The sequence below is a fragment of the Passer domesticus genome, chromosome 5, assembly GCF_036417665.1.
Source record: "Passer domesticus isolate bPasDom1 chromosome 5, bPasDom1.hap1, whole genome shotgun sequence".
In the NCBI taxonomy this organism is placed as follows: domain Eukaryota; kingdom Metazoa; phylum Chordata; class Aves; order Passeriformes; family Passeridae; genus Passer; species Passer domesticus.
Window position 1 is genome coordinate 6475460 of NC_087478.1, and position 18198 is coordinate 6493657.

General features: G+C 44.0%; 1 protein-coding gene across 1 annotated transcript in view; it reads left to right on the plus strand.

Annotated features, from left to right (window-relative positions):
- Positions 1–18198, plus strand: part of ELAPOR2 (endosome-lysosome associated apoptosis and autophagy regulator family member 2) — a 95861-nt gene that overhangs the window by 65684 nt on the left and 11979 nt on the right. Inside the window, exons 5-16 of the mRNA XM_064421842.1 lie at positions 709–795; positions 3135–3240; positions 3856–4008; positions 5284–5372; positions 8610–8790; positions 9536–9664; positions 10607–10697; positions 11637–11739; positions 12517–12654; positions 12924–13187; positions 14549–14722; positions 16176–16365. Of these exons, the coding sequence (XP_064277912.1) occupies positions 709–795; positions 3135–3240; positions 3856–4008; positions 5284–5372; positions 8610–8790; positions 9536–9664; positions 10607–10697; positions 11637–11739; positions 12517–12654; positions 12924–13187; positions 14549–14722; positions 16176–16365 (1705 nt within the window). The remainder of the gene's footprint in view (positions 1–708; positions 796–3134; positions 3241–3855; positions 4009–5283; positions 5373–8609; positions 8791–9535; positions 9665–10606; positions 10698–11636; positions 11740–12516; positions 12655–12923; positions 13188–14548; positions 14723–16175; positions 16366–18198) is intronic.

The window sequence follows — 18198 nt, forward strand, 5'->3', positions numbered from 1 at the left end:
GTCTGGAAGTGCTGAAGTGACCTTTCTTCCTGGTGCAATAAAAGCTCAGTATGTGATCTCGTGCCTCAAAGGCACTTCATACTTTATAGGAAGGTATAGGAAGGTATAGGTATAGAAAGAAAGAAGTGCACCAACCTCAGCTGTAAGGAAATGCTTCTGAGCTGCCCGGGACCTGGGCAAAGATAGCCAACCTGCCGCTTCTGCCAAGACAGACTCTCCCTGGCATGTTGCCTCTGCCTTGATAGCTTTACTCTCATCCCTAGGTCAGGTGGCAGCAGGCCAAAGGCAAAGCACATATTGGCTGCAGAGAAAACACTTTGTATTCCAGCTTTGGCCCATCCACTCCTGCTTCCCCTGTGACTTGGAAGCCTCTGGATTTTAGAGAATTAGGTCTCGGTAGGCTCAGGAGAAGGAGGAAGCAGCAATACAATATGCTCAGCATCCTTCTCTGCCCATATAGCATGAGGACAAGCCTGAGATCATCTCATTCTGCTCATTTTTAACCATCTGTGTCAGAGGGGGCTGGTGGAGGCACTGATAAGCTGTAGCAGATGTTGAAAGTTGGGGGTTTATTTTGCCACAAGTAAGGCAGCTGTCTAGATATGTAGACAAGAGGAACAGAGGTGAATCTTAAAATTCCCAGGAATCATTATGCTGACAGAGAGATGCACCTGATTGTAGTCACTGACCTTGTGTTTTTATTAACAGATACAAAACGACCAGTGCAAAGAAATGGAGTCCACAGCAGACAAATGGGTGAAGCTCACAGACAATGGGGAATGGGGCTCTCATTCTGTAAGTGCGTGAAAAGTTCCTTCATGAAATTTTTTTCCATTTATAAATGTCTGTAATTTCCTCTGTCCAGATACCAAAAATGGGCCAGCTCTTCTGAATGCATTTGAAGAAGTAGAGCTTTCCTAGTACTGAGGGGAAAAGTCATGGAGATCCCTAAGGGGCTGATCCCAAAGGAAATTATACAGATGCAAGACTTTGTATTGATTTCCCTGGGCTTTGAATTAAGTGTTTCATGAGGTTAAATAGATTTATGCAAATCTGCATGCCACAATCACTCTGCATGATTGTAATTGGAATCTTGTACAGCAGTTGTTTGCTCATGAGAACACAAGATTATTCTCTGTGTCGTGGCAGAACAGTGGGGTGTGTACGTGGAGACAAGCAGGATGGGCATTTCATTCTCAAGTGTGTGCAGAAGAGCTGGACTGCACCCAACTTCTGCTCCACGGGGGCTTGTGTGAAAACCAGCTGGCAGCACCAGGGTGGCTCCTGCAGCAGGGATATGAGCCTGTCCATGCTGGGGGCAGGAGCCCTGTGGCTGGCCCGTGACCCAACTGGCTGAGTTTGCCCTGTGAGCATCATGTTCACAGGATCATGTGCAGACCAGCTCACCAGATGAGGCCTGGCTTCCACTACACCACACACCCTTGTCCCCAGAGCCCTATCAGCAAAGGCCCAGCACAGGGGACATTATGCCAGAAGAAAAAGGCTTTTGTGGGCATAGGCAGCAGCACACTCTCTGTTTTCCATGGTGTGCTTTCCCTCCTAGAGGACAAACTGTATTCCTGAGCCAGCTCTGTTGGAGTGCCTGTTAGGTCAGGTGCAAGACCAGTGCAGGTTACACTGGGAGGCTGGAATGTTGGCTGAGGAGGGATGAGTGGCATGAGCTGAGAGGTAAATCCAAGGCCAGGACATTGACTTGGGTAAGCTGAGGGATGCAGGCAGTCTGCATGGGAGATGGTGCCATCTGAGCTTGTCCTCTGGGGTGTGCAAGTGTTCTCACTGTCTATGAAGTTGTTGGGGTGGCTGGCTGAAATGTAGACATAGGAGTTGGTGAGATGATGATGCTGGCTGTCCTGAAGGGCCTTTTATGCAAATGCTGTCAAGGTGTTTCTGTGAGCACAATTTTCCAGGTGCTGCAGTGTCTGCTCTCAGCAGGTGGGTCCTGCTGCACTGGAGCTGGTGGTGGGTACCTCACCTCACACAACCTGATACCTGTTTCAGTATGGTCCCAGCTCCCCTGTTACATGTGATAGCTCAGCTCTCCTTTGCCCCTATGGGCAGCAGATGTTTGGGTGTGGCAGATACAATATGCTGTAATTCCACTTTGCTAAATTTTTCAACTCCTTATCCTGGGTGAACAAAAACTGTGGTCCTGCAGGCCTGCTGTAAATCACATTATCCTGGACCCTTATGCTGGTAGAGTTTGTCCCTTCTCTTGGGTGAAAATGTAGCACTTTCAGGCCATTATCCTGTGTTGGCACTAAGCATCTTATGCTGAGCTAGAAGATATGGAACAGTTTTGCAGGCAAGGCAAGGGCTTGGTGAACCTGCTGCTTTTAGTGATGAGAGTGATACAGTAGTTAGGCAAGTGAGTTGAAGGCAGAAGGCACCAAAACTGCTGCTGGAGGAGTTTTCCTGCCTTCCTACTGCCCTTTACCTCAGCCATGATGCCACCAACCCACCACCCTTCCACAGGGGGTGTGCAGTCATTTGCTGCACCACGCCATGAAAACAAGTGGGTCAGGGCAGTCAGAAACCAGGTTGTTTTCTGCATCTCATTTGCTATTTGCAGTCAGAAGTGAGCAGGAGGGATGAGACTGCTGCTGGAGATAGCCATGGTTTGTGCCTGGCTTACTGGTCATGATACTGTTACATGCAGACAGAGCTTGTTTTTTAAAACCTATAATCAAAACTTGCTTGTGAACTGGATTTTCAAACTCTGGGTCATGTTGAGTTTCTTTATGAAAGGGTATCTCAAGGCTTTAAAAACAAACTGATTGACTGTATCTGAACATAAGGCTGGAGATAAAAGCTCTTGAGTGCCAGGGGTAATTGGATAAAGACAGGAACAGCTTTTTCCAAATTCTGCTTACAACAAGGTCAGAAACAGCTCTTGGTGTTTGTCCAACTGGGGTGTTGAGAAACATTTTCATAAAGTGCATTTTGGCACTCCTCAGATATGTCTGTACAGCATCTGTCTATTGTTTTACCATTACCTCTTGACCCACTAAACAGCACAGTAAAAGCTACTAGGATGCAAGAAATTTGAATGGAAGTAGGAAATAAAACAGTGTCTTGGCAAGGGGATGTTTGCTAACTCACATGTATTGTTGCAGGTAACTCTAAAATCAGGTAGCAATATATTGTACTGGAGAACAACAGGGATTCTCATGGGCTCCAAAGTTGTAAAACCAGTTTTAGTGAAGAACATCACAATTGAAGGTAAGTAGAATTTGTCTTTGAGGTTTTATCTCTTTTATCACAATGTTTGCCAAGTGCTATTTCTAGCGCAATGAAGTGGCTTTTTTTAACCCCTTGTCCCCTCTCTCCTCCTCTGAAGAGTAGAAACAGAACAGCAAAAGTTCAGTGAGGAAAGGCTGAAAAATTAGTTTATCTGGAAAATGTTGCCATCTACTGGAGAAGACTGGATTAGCAAATAGAGAAAAATGAATAACCAGGTTTTCTTTATTATAGAATAGAAAGACTGTGGTTATTGGTAAGCCTCTCAACAGGGATAAATTGATATATGTCATAACAGTGACAGTTGAATTAATATTCAAATGATCTGTTTTATATGTAATTGCTCTTTTGGTCCTGGTCTAAGTGTAATAAAACTGGGAGTGTCATATAAGGCTCTTAGATGGGTCAGACTTTAATTGAGGTGTAAACATTAAAGACCTAAAAGTCAGCAAAGGCAAAGTGTCTTAAGTGAGTGGTGAAACTGAGTGTGGTTTTTATGCTGTTTTATACAGCTGGTTTGCTCTCAGCCATAAGCCCAGGTAAGCAGCAGTTACAGATGGGTCTCTTTCAGTGCTTTATCCAGAATTTTTCTTACAGGAGTTGCGTACACGTCTGAATGCTTCGCGTGCAAGCCCGGTACCTTCAGCGACAAACCAGGTGCATCTGGCTGCCAGGTGTGCCCACGAGACACTTATTCTGAGAAAGGGGCTAAAGAGTGCACCAAGTGTGAAGAAGAAATGTATTATGCAGGTACATAAACCAAGTGGGACAATCAAAACCAGGAAGGTCAGAGTATGTGCAGTCAGCAGCTGTTCAGATGTGAGCGCAGCTGCATCCAGCAATGAGAGTCTCCAGCTGATATGTAAAGGGGAAATTATTGACTTCCCAAAGTGTGCAGAGGGCACATAGATACGTAATGGGCCACAGTCAAACGTTGTTAGTGTCATCAGTGTTAACATGAAGGGATGGAGACCTTTATGACCAGGAAGGGGATAGTTCTTCTGAAGGATAGAGCAGTCGTGCTGTGCCCTCTCCTGGTAATTTGTGTTATAGGATGGCAATGACACGAATTTTCTTCATCACTGCCTTCAGCCTTAACATGTTTTCAGGAGTGTCCTTTCCAAACGCTCTCTCCTGGCTTGCCCCCGCCTCCTGTGGGGTTGGAAAATGGGGTGATCTAGTTGCAAAACCTAGTCCCAAAGTCCTCTGTGTTTCCAGCTATGGTTAGGTGGTGATCTTCAAATGACGTGATCTTAATCTATTCTTCATAGTCAAAAGGTCTTCAGAGTTCTTCCTTGTAGTAGTTTTAGAAAATTCTTGAAGAATCAGTTACTGACCATAGCGCCTGCTATCACCCAGGATTGTAAATGCTTGGGGACCTGTGCCTCTGATCACAGTGGGAATGGAAATATCGCAAAATTATCTGGCAAGAGAAAAAATTGGGCCAGTGTTGTAAGGAACTTTCTACAGGATTAGAGTGGTTTTGTTCCTTATCAAGTGAGAAAATATTTCCATGCTAAACTGTATAAATTTTTGTTTGGTGGAATCATAAAGTGGTTTGGCTTGGAAAGGACCTTAGAAATCATCTCGTTTCACCCCCTGTGCCATGGGCAGGGAATTTTCCACTAGACCAGCTTGCTCAAAGCCCTATTCAACCAGGCCTTAACTGTTTCCAGAGATGGGATATTCACAACTTTTCTGGGTGACCTGTTCTCACCATCCTCAGAGTAAAAAACTTCTTCCTAATAATTGTCCCTGCATATACTGATTCAGGGTAACTGGGACCATACTGAAACATGCATCAGTGAATTTCAGTGTGACAGTATATGCACAGCTAGTATTTCTCCTGTTCCCCTGCTTCATTTCATGGGAAAGCTCATGCTGACACCATTAAGAGCTTGATCTTTCATTTTTGTTTTATAATTTTCTGCTGACTCATTTTAACCTCCAGATTTCAAGCTTGTTATATTTGTTTCCAGAGACCATTTGATAGTTTAATATCCTGTTTCTCACCTTTTATTTTAGAGGAGGGATCCAGTGCATGCATAGAGCGACCTCCATGCACAAGCAAAGACTTTTTCCAGATACATACCCCATGTGATAAGGAGGGAAAAGTAAGTAGAAGGCATGATACTATTTTTAAGCTCACTGACCTTATTGCTATCTCTGCATTTGAAAGTAAGTTAGTTCTTTTTAGGAATCCACTGCCCAATTACTTTCCCAGTTTTGCTTCCAGTATAGAATCTGTGGCTTTGGGTTTGTCCTTTGCCTGCCCTCTCTGCAGCCTTTATCCCTCTGTCAGTATCTGACAGGTCTGGGTTTGCCTGAGGGATGTGTTTTGGTGAGATGAGAAGCTCCTTGCACTTGTGAAGGGTCTGATGGGTCACTGGGCTGCTTCCATACTTCCACACTGCTTGAACACAGGGTGAATTACTGTTCCAGCATAAGCCCATCTCTCTAGTTGTTAATAATATTTCTGGCATACTTTTAGCTTGTGATGACTGTCCCTGCAGCACCCAGGCATAATTCAGGTGATACCATGGCCCAGGAGCATTGGATATGACCATCTCTGTTTCAGGTGCAGTGTTTGACTGCATAGGTATGAAGTGTGTCATGTCCCTTGGTTTTAGCATCAGGGACAGGTTAAACTCTTGCCTGTGGTCAGGTAAAATAATGGTATATAGATAGTCTAGAGTGTTCATGTGTGTCAGCTTAGCTGGTAATGTGCTTGTCCCATGGGATGCCTCAAATCACCTGGGCTCTCAGGACATTGTTTCACCCAGAGACCTTAGATGTACTTGGTCTCATGGAGGGACCTCCTGGTGGAGCAGCCTGGCTTTGTCCTAGCAGTTAAGTGGAATTTTTGGAGGAATTTGGAGAAGAAACTGCTGTTTACTGCTGTAGGAAGCTCACAGAAGTGTGGACACATGGTCAGGCCTGTTTCATGTCTTTCCCATCTCTCAGATGTAATTGCAAATAGTCAGATTCCCTAACACCTGTATGTTGCTGGCCTAATATTTGCTGGCAGGATTGAGTATTTTGGAGTCTCCTGAGCAGTGAGTTCTAAAATGCAGCTGAGATATCCTATGCTTTGATCATGAAGCATCAGTAAGTTTAGCCCCAGAGCTGTCAGGCTCTGCAACCTGGTCTTGACTCACTGATTTCAGCTCTGTTAACTGTCTCTAATGACTCAAGAAATTAGCAGCAGTGTTCATGGCTAAACCCCCAGGTACAGCTTTAATTGCAGCCTCCTGTGGATTGTTCTGTCACTGCTCTGTGTAGTCCAAGTCTCCCTGACACTGAACAAGTTCCTGTTATTGACCCTTTTCCACTGGCCTTTCCCTTTACTGATGGATATCATTAAAATGCAAAGTGGGTTTTCTGCAGACAGCCTTCACTGTCCAGTTGCAATGACAGCAGAAGGTGTCACAGGCACACAGATACTGGCTGAGTTTTCAGGATTGATTTCATTGCTCTGCATGTCTGGAAATTGGTTCAGGTTTGCTGTATTCCGCAGCCATCTCTCCATGTGATGTAGCTCAGTGGGAGGGCCTGGCTCTGCAGGCCATCTACAGGAGAACAGTGGCTGTAAAGGACCAGCCTATTGATCCATGGTTGCTAAAATAAGCCAGGTTTTCACTGAAAATAGATTGTTGTCTCCCTTCTGCTATCCCACTCCATGTGTAGAAGGGACCTCTGGACACTTTTATGCACTTTACTCTTGACGTGTCATCTACCTGCTGATTTAAAAATCCCAAGTCGAATGCTTCAGCCCCAGTCTGAGAAACCCCTCACCACACAGCCACAGGCACTCTCTGACCCTCCTCTCCCTGCTCAGATGCAGTAGGATTCCTGTGGCAGGCAGTGTGGGCTCTGGGCAGCCACACAGGTGCTTTGCCAGCTCCTGACCCTTTTTGTTTTAAACACTGTGCACTCTGATGCTGCTGAAGCATTTCTGGGGTGATTCTCCAGAAAATCCTCCAAGTGTTCAGGAGCAGCAAGGTCAGGCTGATCCATAGGAAGAGGTGCCACACTGGCAGCAGGAGCAGTCCCTCAGTGCTTGAGGACCCCGTGCCAGTGACCAGATTTAACCAAAGTGGCCAGACAAGGCCATGGAGAAAAGCAGGACCAGTGCCAAACTGGGACATTGTGTCCGTGGGTCAGCCAGGGTGTGGGTCAGCCAGGGAACATGACCTGGCACAGGCATGGCTGCAACAAAGCACAGGCAGGGATGGAGAGTGAGAGCCTCAGCATCACTGGAACTTCCAGGAGCCAGGGCCCAAACCTGAACTGAGGCTTCTCCCAGGTTATTCTTTGAAACCTTTTCAAGAGGGATCAATACTTCAGGTGCTCTGTGTTACCAGAGGACTAACCCTGAGTGCAAGAAGCTCAACACCCAGGGTGCCAGGGGGTCTGGATTAAATTCACAAGGTGAAATCTCCCTTACCTGAGCCTGCAGCCTCAAAGGTTCCTGATTGCTGGGACCAAAGGGTGGAAGTACCCAGAGTGGGAGCTGTGGACAGGTTAAACTCTTGGCAGTTGGGTTTCTCAGCTGTGGAACTCAGCTAAGTTTGATTTTGAGAGGTAAAACCCTTTCAGAGGGAGACACAATGTCAGATGACATTTGAAACACAACTGTGTGGGTGATGCATTCCACCCAATGCTTCTCCTGAAGACAGAAACTTGTGTCCTCAAAGGAGGTGATGATGAAGAGGTCACATCATGGCAACACCATGGTCTGAGTCAAATTAGTGTTCATAAACTGCTCCTTATGTGATGACAAGGGGTTGGAGGGGCTTGGGGAGAGCTCCTGCATAGTTTTGGCATTTTCTCAATAGGTGAAAAATGGCAGGAGAGAAATTGAGGACTTCTCAAAAAACAGGCCAGTATGAATTAAAAATGCAGAATGTTAACAGATGCCTTCCAAATAAAGGGCTTTTATACAGCAAAAGTAATATTTTCTGTTACTGTGGATAAAATGCAGAGATTACATATCCAGTTAGAATTGTTTATCTGATGTTTCTCAGAACCACTTGCATGGAGAAACTTAGTAATTAAAGAGAAATTAAATTTACTAATTAAAGAGGAAATTTATTAATTAAATAGTAATTGTTTTAAGCTTCACATTTTTGTTTTGTCCTTAAAGCCTTATATTTTGGAATCTCCTGTGAACCCAGTCACTTCTGTCGCCTTACCCGCACTTCCCTTTATTGTCCTGTGTGTTCAAGATCTGTTTTTGGCCTCAAATGATGGGAACATCCTAATTTAGTTTATAAGGGGGACCTTCATTGGTGCATCTAGTCCTAACACTTCATGGTACATCGTGTGAGCTCAGTGTCTCCTCCTTCCAGACTCAGATCATGTACAAGTGGATTGAACCCAAGATCTGCAGAGAGGATCTCCCTGATGCATTGACCCTACCTCCTTCTGGAGAGAGGCAGGACTGTCCACCCTGCAATCCTGGCTTTTACAACAATGCCTCATCTTCCTGTACTCCCTGCCCACCAGGCACATTTTCGGATGGGACACAGGGTAGGAGTCTGCAAAAAATTGTGTGTCTCCAAAAGCAGTCATCTGCTTGCATGTGACTTAGTTTAGTGACACATCATCCTAAACCAGTGTTCATTTTGTGTTAAATACTTGTTAAATAACACTGGAGAGCAGGATGTGGATATCTGCTGTCTCTCCTGAGTCCTTTCTTATCAGGGATTGCTGCTCTAAGTTGACCTGCTGTGTTCTGGATGCATTTCTTGGCTGATATAAATACACTGAGAATTATTTTGAGGGATTCTGAGAGGGGAATCAGAACTTTTCCAGTCAGCAATTCCTCCTCAACCATTCTCCTATCCATGCCAAATTCTTTCCTGCAAAAACCTCATTTTAAGCCCAGTCAGATGAATACCCTGCCAATATTGTCTAGCCTAAACTCTGGCTTGTTCATTCTGAGATGCATTGACCCAGTGGTCCCTACAGCATTTTGTGGGAACTCTTGTTTATCAAACTTGCAGCTGAATCTATTAAAGAGTAAGTGTGACTTGAGGGGGGCAGTTGCAGATTACTTAACACGACGTTATGATCTGCAATTTACAAAATGCTGGTCTCACTTCCATTCTCCTGGTCCTGATAAGTCTTTGACTGTTTAACTACAAAGAAATAAATTATTTTATTTGCTTATTACTTTCACCAGAGAGTAAAAAAGTGGTGTCTATGTCCTTCAAAGCACTGTTTAACACGTGCCTTGGCTGTGTGATATCCTTTTCTGTCCTCTCACCCTTAGAGTGCAAAGCCTGCCCTGCTGGGACTGAACCAGCTCTTGGGTTTGAGTACAAGTGGTGGAACATCCTGCCAGGAAACATGAAGACATCTTGCTTTAATGTTGGCAACTCCAAGTGTGATGGGATGAATGGTGAGCCCAACTCCCTGAGTCGTGTCCCTGCCTCCTGCACGGGTCCCTGTTGTAATGGAGCACCCATCAAAATGGGTGTGCTCCTGGCTGCATGACTCACAGCACATTTCCTGCCTTTCCTTTAGTTGCACCAGGCTTGAAGTTTCCTGTGGAAAGCAATGTCACAGTACCACAAAGGAATAAAAAATCTCTTGTATACCAGAGGAGGGCAGGAGCTGCAGCCTGTGTGAAGTTCCCTCAGCAAAGACCTATCCCACACTGGCTTTAATGCATCTACAGATGCACTCATATCCCCATTGAAAAAAGCATTGTTTTGTCTTTTCCCTAGTTTATCTCATTTTCTGCTTTGTGATAACTGTGCCCATCGAGGTCATGCAGAATTATTTTGGAAAACTCAATTACAGTCTGTAATTTTATTCCTTTAGTGCTCCGAGCTTTCTCTCTGCACATGTGCTAAAAATGCAGCAGAGAGCAGTCACAGCTCGCTGGTGAAAATGATCCTGTTTGGGACTTCTCCAGCCTTCTTTGACAGATTTTCCTCAGTCTGATCCACCCTGTCAGACGGATGTAACTCAAGCTTTGAATTATGTGTGTTGAACAAAGGGGAACTGAAGTATATGCTTAACATTTAACACACAGATTCCCTGATTCATCTGTTTTAAAGCTGAAAGATGTTGGATGGATTATCCCCCTTGAGCTGCACAGCACAGATCAGGGAATATCAATTGCTTTGCTGATTTGAAAGGTGAAAATTGCCCATAAAATCAGTGGTTCATACAATTGCTAAAATTCTTCATTCAAATCATCATGATATTGTTCTGTAGTTTATATCAGGCATCTTTAAAATACAGTGACATACTGAATTGTTTAAAAATTATGGTAACATAGATTTATTTTGCCACCCATTTATTGAATTTTTTTTTCTTTTTCTGTCCTGTGAAGGTTGGGAGGTGGCTGGTGATCACATCCAGAGTGGGGCAGGAGGCTCTGACAATGACTATCTTATCTTGAGCCTGCACATACCAGGATTTAAGTAAGAAATGGGATGTTTTTTCATCTATTTCTCAGTCATTTATGTCTCTTATACCTCTTTCACACTATCCCAGGGATGATCTGAGTCTTCCTTTCTGAAGTGGAATAATGCAATGAATAAGAGACAAGAGGAATCTTGAATTTTATTTCCATGTCCCCAGTTTGTTCATTGAGGCAGGCAAGCGTGTGGGACCTTGGTTTTTAGCAGTATTTGCTTCAGTCTAAGATGCAGCCAGTTGACTGTCTGGAAACTAAGAAAAGTTATTGCTATCCCTCTGTTTCAAAATGATTCCACAGTAACCAGCTAAACCTGCCATGGGGTGGATACTGGAGCCTGCCCTAAAAGCATTTTAGTGAAAAGCAAGTTACTTTGCCCTGTGGCTCCAGGCAGCCTCCACAGTCTGTGCTTCGCTTGGAGCCAGTGGGGAGATGCAGGCACTGCAGAAGATTGGGAATCCCACCACTCCTGCACGCTCAGACAGGCTGAAATACCTGCTTGAAGTGCTTGTGTCTCTGTCAAAAGAGAGAGCTTAGAGAGCTTAGACTCCTAGCTCAGACCAGGTGCTGAATGTTGAGACCAGCAAGGTGTGGAAGATGAACCTCACCCTCCCTCTGCTGTTTTCCAGCTGAGGCAGATGCAATTACATTGGTGTAAATCACTTGATGTATGTAATGTGTTTTAATAATAAGGCTCCCTACCAATATGGTCAAATTTGGGTGTTCATTATAAGGAGGGGCGTGTACAATTAAGAACTCAGACACTTAAAAAATGACCTTGCTGCACCTCGTAATCAGTGCAGAGGCTCTCACCATTCTGCAAGGACAGGTTTTCTGTCACAGGACTTTGATGGCTTCACTGTACAAAAAGGAATTTGAAGGATTGACTGCTGCCTGTCTGGAGAGCACTGTATAAACATTTTGTTCCTTCTCTGTGAAACAGACCTCCAACATCAGTGACGGGAGCAACTGGGTCAGAACTGGGACGGATTACTTTTATTTTTGAGACCATCTGTTCAGCAGATTGTGTGCTGTACTTTATGGCAGTAAGTGAGACCTTTTGCTCCATGACTAGGGACTGAGCCTGGTATTCCACAAGTCACTTTAATACCTCTGCATAGGTATGGTTAGTTGCACTTGGTTTATTATGATGAAGCATGGCATTAGTTTAGTATCTGCAGTGCCCTTGCAGGAAGGATTTAATGAATGACCTAGTGAAATTCCTCCAGCACGTGAGTTGTGAACCATTCCTGGCTATCTGCTTACTCTAAAAGTAATGATTGGATACTAAGGAGCCAAATTTTCCTCTGTTAAATTGAGTGATGAAATTGTCAGTGTCTCTTGTTCCATTGAGTTAGCGTCTAGTGCCAGTGACAAATGAAGATCTGGGACAGAGGAATGGGAAGAGGGCAGTTTGGAAATTTAGACTTGATCCTATAAGTGACCTGGAGGATCAGTAGAGCAGCAGACAGATGTTTGTTTGAATATCCACTAGCTGAGGAAGACAAATGGATCTGCAATGGCTCCCTTGCCCCTTCCACTGAAAGGGGAAGCTGGTTCTTTTTGGTATTTAGTGGCTCTTTAAAGGAACCTGCTATTAACTTAAAGAGAATTGAGTGGAGATTTGGTGGCAATTTAGAACAGTCTGAAAATTTGTCAGTTGTGCAAAACAAAATAAGTATGTTTGCTTTATTAAATGTTAAATGCAGTTGTGGAGTCCTTTTTATATGCTAATCTCTAGATCATAAAACATTAGTGCTTAGTGTAGTATGACCACACTTTTTTGTTGTTACTTTTTTTTTTTAATTATGCCCATTTTGTAGGATGTTAATCGAAAAAATACCAATGTGGTGGAATCATGGGAAAAAAGTAAAGAAAGACAATCCTACACTCACATCATCTCCAAAAATGCTTCCTTCACATTCACCTGGGCCTTTCAGAGAATAAATGAGGGCCAAGATGTAAGTACTTCTTTATGTGTGGGGCTTTACAAAACAGCATTCTTTGGACACTCGCTGCTAGAGCTCTGGCCCCCTGTTGAAGCTCACAGGTTTCCCCTAAGGGATGAGTGGCTCTCACCACAGAGCAGCCCTGGGAGGCAGCTGTGCATAAACCATCCGTGAGGAAGGACAGAGCCGTGGATAAGCTGATCCTTGAATCAGAGGTGTGGGCGGTGTCCCAGTGCCACGGTGTGGTGACACTGGGGTGGTTTCCTTGGCTTTCGTTCCAGAGCAGGCAGTTCATCAATGACATGGCCAAGATCTACTCCATCACGGTGACCAACGCAGTGGATGGCGTGGCCTCTTCTTGCCGGGCCTGTGCCCTGGGCTCCCAGCAGTCGGGCTCGTCCTGCGTGCCCTGTCCTCCAGGACACTACATCGAGAAGGAGAGCAGCCAGTGCAAGGAGTGTCCGGCCAACACCTTCCTGTCCATCCACCAGGTGTACGGCACGGAGGCCTGCATCCCATGCGGGCCTGGCAGCAAGAGCACCAAGGTACCGAGCCTGAGCTATTGTGCTGCACTAAATAGTTTAATTAGTTGTTGCTTTGCACTGGGTGATTGGAAATTTGCACAGAGTAGTCTTTATATTGCACTGATTAGCTTATGTTGTATCACGTGTTTGTTATCTCTTTCCCCCATCCCATGGCCTTTCCCTCACCCATCTCAGTACCCCCTGGTAGTCCCTCCTGGGTTACCCCTTCCCTTGCCACTCCTCACTGGTATCCCACTGGCTGTGGACCTCTCCCTCTGTCCCCATTTCCCAGGGTATAAAAGTCCCCTGCCACCAGGGAACGCCCTCTTTCTCCCATGGTTTGTCCACCTGGTGTGTCTCTTGGAATAAAGGAGAACATTTCCCATGTAGAGAACAGTGCTTCTCAACCTTTTACTTTTGTCTATGAATTATCGTGTGGGCAAGGGTCCATAGCTAGCTGGAGTGGACCCCAACAGCCTGGCAGAAGCCACATTAATTCAGGTGGTACCCAACATGGGGCACGTTAATTCACTGAGCGTTTCTGGGAGATGGGCAGACAGGGTTTGCTGGGCTGGAAGCTCTCAGGGGGCTGCTTCTAGTGCTTTCCTACAGGCATGTGCCTTGTGAACACTGGAGTATGGCTATAACAATACGCCCACCAAAGGTGTCACTAGTCTAACTTCTGTTTGTAAATAATCAGATAAAAGTGACAACTTCATCTCAAAAAAGGTTCATTTCAAGAAGCTGTACTGTGGACAGTGTACAAACAGGGCAAGTAGCTACGTCACTTCCACCAAGGCTATCCCAATGCCTGCTCTTTTAAACTCAGGGACTTCCTCAGCTGGATGATGTTTCTGGGCCTTTAGAAACCTGTAACAAGTTCCTCTTGGAACTGTAAGCATAAGTAAATATTTATCATGTTCAAGGAGCTGCACACGTACTGGAAAAACAGCTCCAGTTTGTGTGTATTCTGCCTGTCTTCTGCTGTGTTCATATCCTGCCCTTGTTTCTTGAGCTGTTTCTGTGTTTCTTTTACAAAATGCAAATGTATTTTGGTCTGTTTACAGGGATTTAAGCTGGAACATTGGGATCCTAAAACTACCCAGAACAAAAGAAAGCAAGAAATTGCATTCTCTTGGCTAATGCAGCAGACAACAGAAAAACCAGGCTTAGGGAACATTTTAGTCCTGATATGTGATTGCAAGGGACTGAAATGGGAATGGGAATTATCCCAAGGGAAAGATCAGTTACAGGAATAGGATAGAGTTCCCCTTCATCCTTAACAAGGAAAGCAGTCCTGTCTGCACCTGTGCTTTAACTCGAAGTTGAATGGTTTGTTGCTGTTCCATGGCTGTTCTTTAATGGATGCCTCTGCCTTGCAGGACCACTCTGCCTGCTTCAGTGATTGCCTGGTGTCCTATGTCAAGGATAACCAGAGCCTGAATTACAATTTTAGCAACCTCAGCCAGGTGGGCTCGTTGATGAGTGGACCTAGCTTCACTTCCCGAGGGACCAAGTTCTTCCACTTCTTTAACATCAGCCTGTGTGGGAACGAGGTGAGCTCAGCTGGGCTAGAGGGTTGGGAGGATGAACCAATTTGTTGCTTGTGTTGATGCTCTGGGGTAACACTGAGACAGGACAAAGACTCTCTGTCAGATGAGTTGTCACCAATACTGTGCAAACACTTCCCCTTGGATTTTGCTTTGCAGTGCAAGAGGACTTTTGAGCAGCCAAATGATTTTCCAGACCAGAGATACTGTGTTGTAGGCCATAAATAAAGCTCAGAAGAAAATTCCTATCACATCCCTGCTTTTTCTTTCCTTTGCCTTTAAGTCACTTGCATCATGACCCTGACCTTTGTGTGCTGCCACCCAGGAGCTCAAATGAAGAGTTTGAGTCTTTCAGAGGGCAACTGCTTTCCATATGTATCCCTCATTGCTTCACTGGAGATGTTGTATGCAGAGCCCCTGGTCACCCTGATGTCTGCCAGTGGCCAAGATGCTCAGTGCTGACTTTGCAGCCTTGGACAGTGGCAGAAAAATGTGTTTAGTTTGTGAGTTAAACAGGCTCTGTCTGGAGCTTGGAGTGAAGCAGAGCATGTTGTCACACACATAAATTGACTTTTAGAGCAGTACCAGTGTTGTGCATTGTCCCATGAAAGCCAACATGTGTAGTTAACAATCATGCTCAGCCCTGCGAAGTTCTGAACTCTTTTTGCCATGTATCAAAGGATTTGCATGAGTTAAGACAAATGAGTAGTCACATTTCTTTACCGCATTTTGCATACTTTTAGGCTTCTTTGTGTGTTTTGACTACCACCTGGATTAGAGCTGCTGACAGCTAGATCCACAAATGTAGGTATTTTCTCTCCTCTGTGGATCTGGTCTTCACTTTCCCAAACTACTACAATGGTACTACATTACAACCAACCATATGATTAGGTGGTGAGTGCTTGACATTTTGTTAGGAAAACTTGAGTCTGGTAATTTGCCTTTCTCTGATTCTAGCACTGTGTTTTAATGTTTATGACATTAAAGCAGTGTTGAAGGCTATATATCTGTTTAGGGATTTCACGTATTTGTGGTTTGAAAATATTTTATCTGGATTAAATCCCAAATAAAGAGGTATTCTACAGTATATCATTTAAAGGCAAGGGAAATAGGGTTTTCCTTTGCAAGCCATTTTACTATGCTCTTCAAGTAAACACTGTGCTGTCAAGATAAACAAAGGAGAGTCCTCTACAGTGCAGATTTCTGATAAGGCACCTGCCAGAGGTGACATTGTATTTCTGAGTCTGTACAAGGCTTTGATGGGAGCTTTGACAATGGCACAGTTTGTTGTGGTTTGTCCCTCTTATGACAGAAACATAGAGACATCAACTTGTTATAAGGTAAAGTAATGAATCTCATCCAGTTTGCAATCAGCAAGTTTTCAATCTGTCTCTTCCCAAACTTTTTCACCCCTTATCAACGACCAACAGCTTCTCCCTTTTTTCCTGATTGTCCACAGGGGAAGAAGATGGCAATTTGCACTGACAACATCACAGATGTTACTCTGAAGGACATGGTTGCAGAATCAGAAGATTTTTCCAATTTTGTGGGAGCTTTTGTCTGCCAGTCCACCATCATCCCATCAGACAGCAAGGGCTTCCGAACAGCCCTGGCTCTGCAGTCCAACAGCCTTGCTGACAGGTTCTTAGGTACATGGTTTGTCTTCTCCTTGTTGCTGTTGTGAATGTACTCTCATGTATTCAGGGCTGCAGAGTAAATCCTTCCTTCCTGGCTCAGCAGCTGCATTACTTTGAGGGAAGGGTGAAGAGGCAGCCCAAAATCAATCTGAGATGGTTCCTGGGGTGTGAAGCAGCTCTGCACATATGCCTTTGTGTTTTGCTGATGTTTCAGTTCAGCTGATGGCTGGAGAGGAAAAGTAAGGGCTGTGCACATTTTTAGTTTTCTCTTTCTGTGTTATTCACACTTCCTTGTGCTTGGTTGGGTGGGTCTCATGGTGCATAGCATTTCAGCACAAAAAACTGGAGAATGTAATTAAAAAGCACTGGTTTGCTTTTATGTTCTGTACCCACCTCACTCAGGGCAAGACCAATGACTGTGATAGTCACATTAGTCCAAGTGTTTCTGCCCGTGCCAAGATCCCGCTTGGGCAATTTTAGAAGAAGAAACTGATGTGGGGACATAATTAGACAAGGAATCAGGAGGCTTAGGGCAGCACGTGGCTGTGCACATCATTAAGTTTTACATTGGTCCAGATCACAAGTTCCCAGAAGCTGGGGCCAGATGAGACAATGAAGTCATTTGGTCTGCTCACCTATCCATTACAGGCACCGAGTGTTTGTACTTTCTCCCTGGCACTGAGCCCAGAAACTTATGTTTGACAAAAGCACATCTTTGGAAGAGCATTCAACCTGGACTTTTAAGACTTCCAGAAATAACAACTTTGCCACAGTCAGTGGTATTTTTTTCCACTGGTCAAACACCATCTCTCTGTTTGTTTTTAAAGCAGACTTGTATTCTATTTGAATATCTCTGACTTCAGTTTCCAGCTCTTTATTAGTCTTCCTTCACATCACACCAATGTTTTCCTTCTTCAGGAAATACTTTGTATACTGGAATTGTTATACCCTTCTGATAAACTAAGTACACCGAGTTCTTCTAATTGTCTTGCTATCATGTATTTATTTTGAGCACCTAAATAACTTTTGAGGCTCGTTCTACACCTGTAACTTTTTATATTTTTTTAAAGCCTGAAATGGAATAGTATTCCAGTATTTCATTTGCTATAATGGCAATAAAAATCACTTTTGTATTTGGAATCCCTGCATCCTTCTTTCTCTAAACTTAAGGGATTTCATGATGGCTTCTTGGATCTCATGCCCACTCTGGATGTTTTTTCAAAGTTACAGTTTCTAAGGGAAAATCTCTCTTTCTTATGACTGGCCTTCAATTCCTGCTGCACTTGTATTATATTATATCTATATATCTTATATTGAGTTTGTTTGGGACCATCTTACTAAGTGAATGAAGCAACCAAGTTGCTCTGCATTTTATTTTTAATCCTCTTAATCTTTGTCTCATTTACACACTTTACTGACATGGATTATAGTTACTTGCAGATCCATGATGTTAATCTTGCATTTTCACACTTCAACATCGATGCCTAGAGAAGCCTGGAGACATTCCACGTTTGATGACAATCTCCCATGGCCAGATAATTTTATAATGACTTAGCTAAATAGTTTTTAATGCAGAGTGTGCGCTTAATTGATAGTACACTGCTAACTTTTTAATTAGAACCTCATGTGGTAATTAGTGAAATACTTGATAAATTTACATAACTTTCTTTAAGCAACCAAGTTCATCAGCACTCAAGGAATGAGATCAGATTTGTTCAACAAAAGAGGTTCTCCATAAATTCTTGTTGACTTTCTCTCATTGTGCATCTGTCCATGAACTGAAACCCATTTTCCATTACCATTATTTTATCTCATTGTGAGAGACACATTGTAATTCAGGTCACC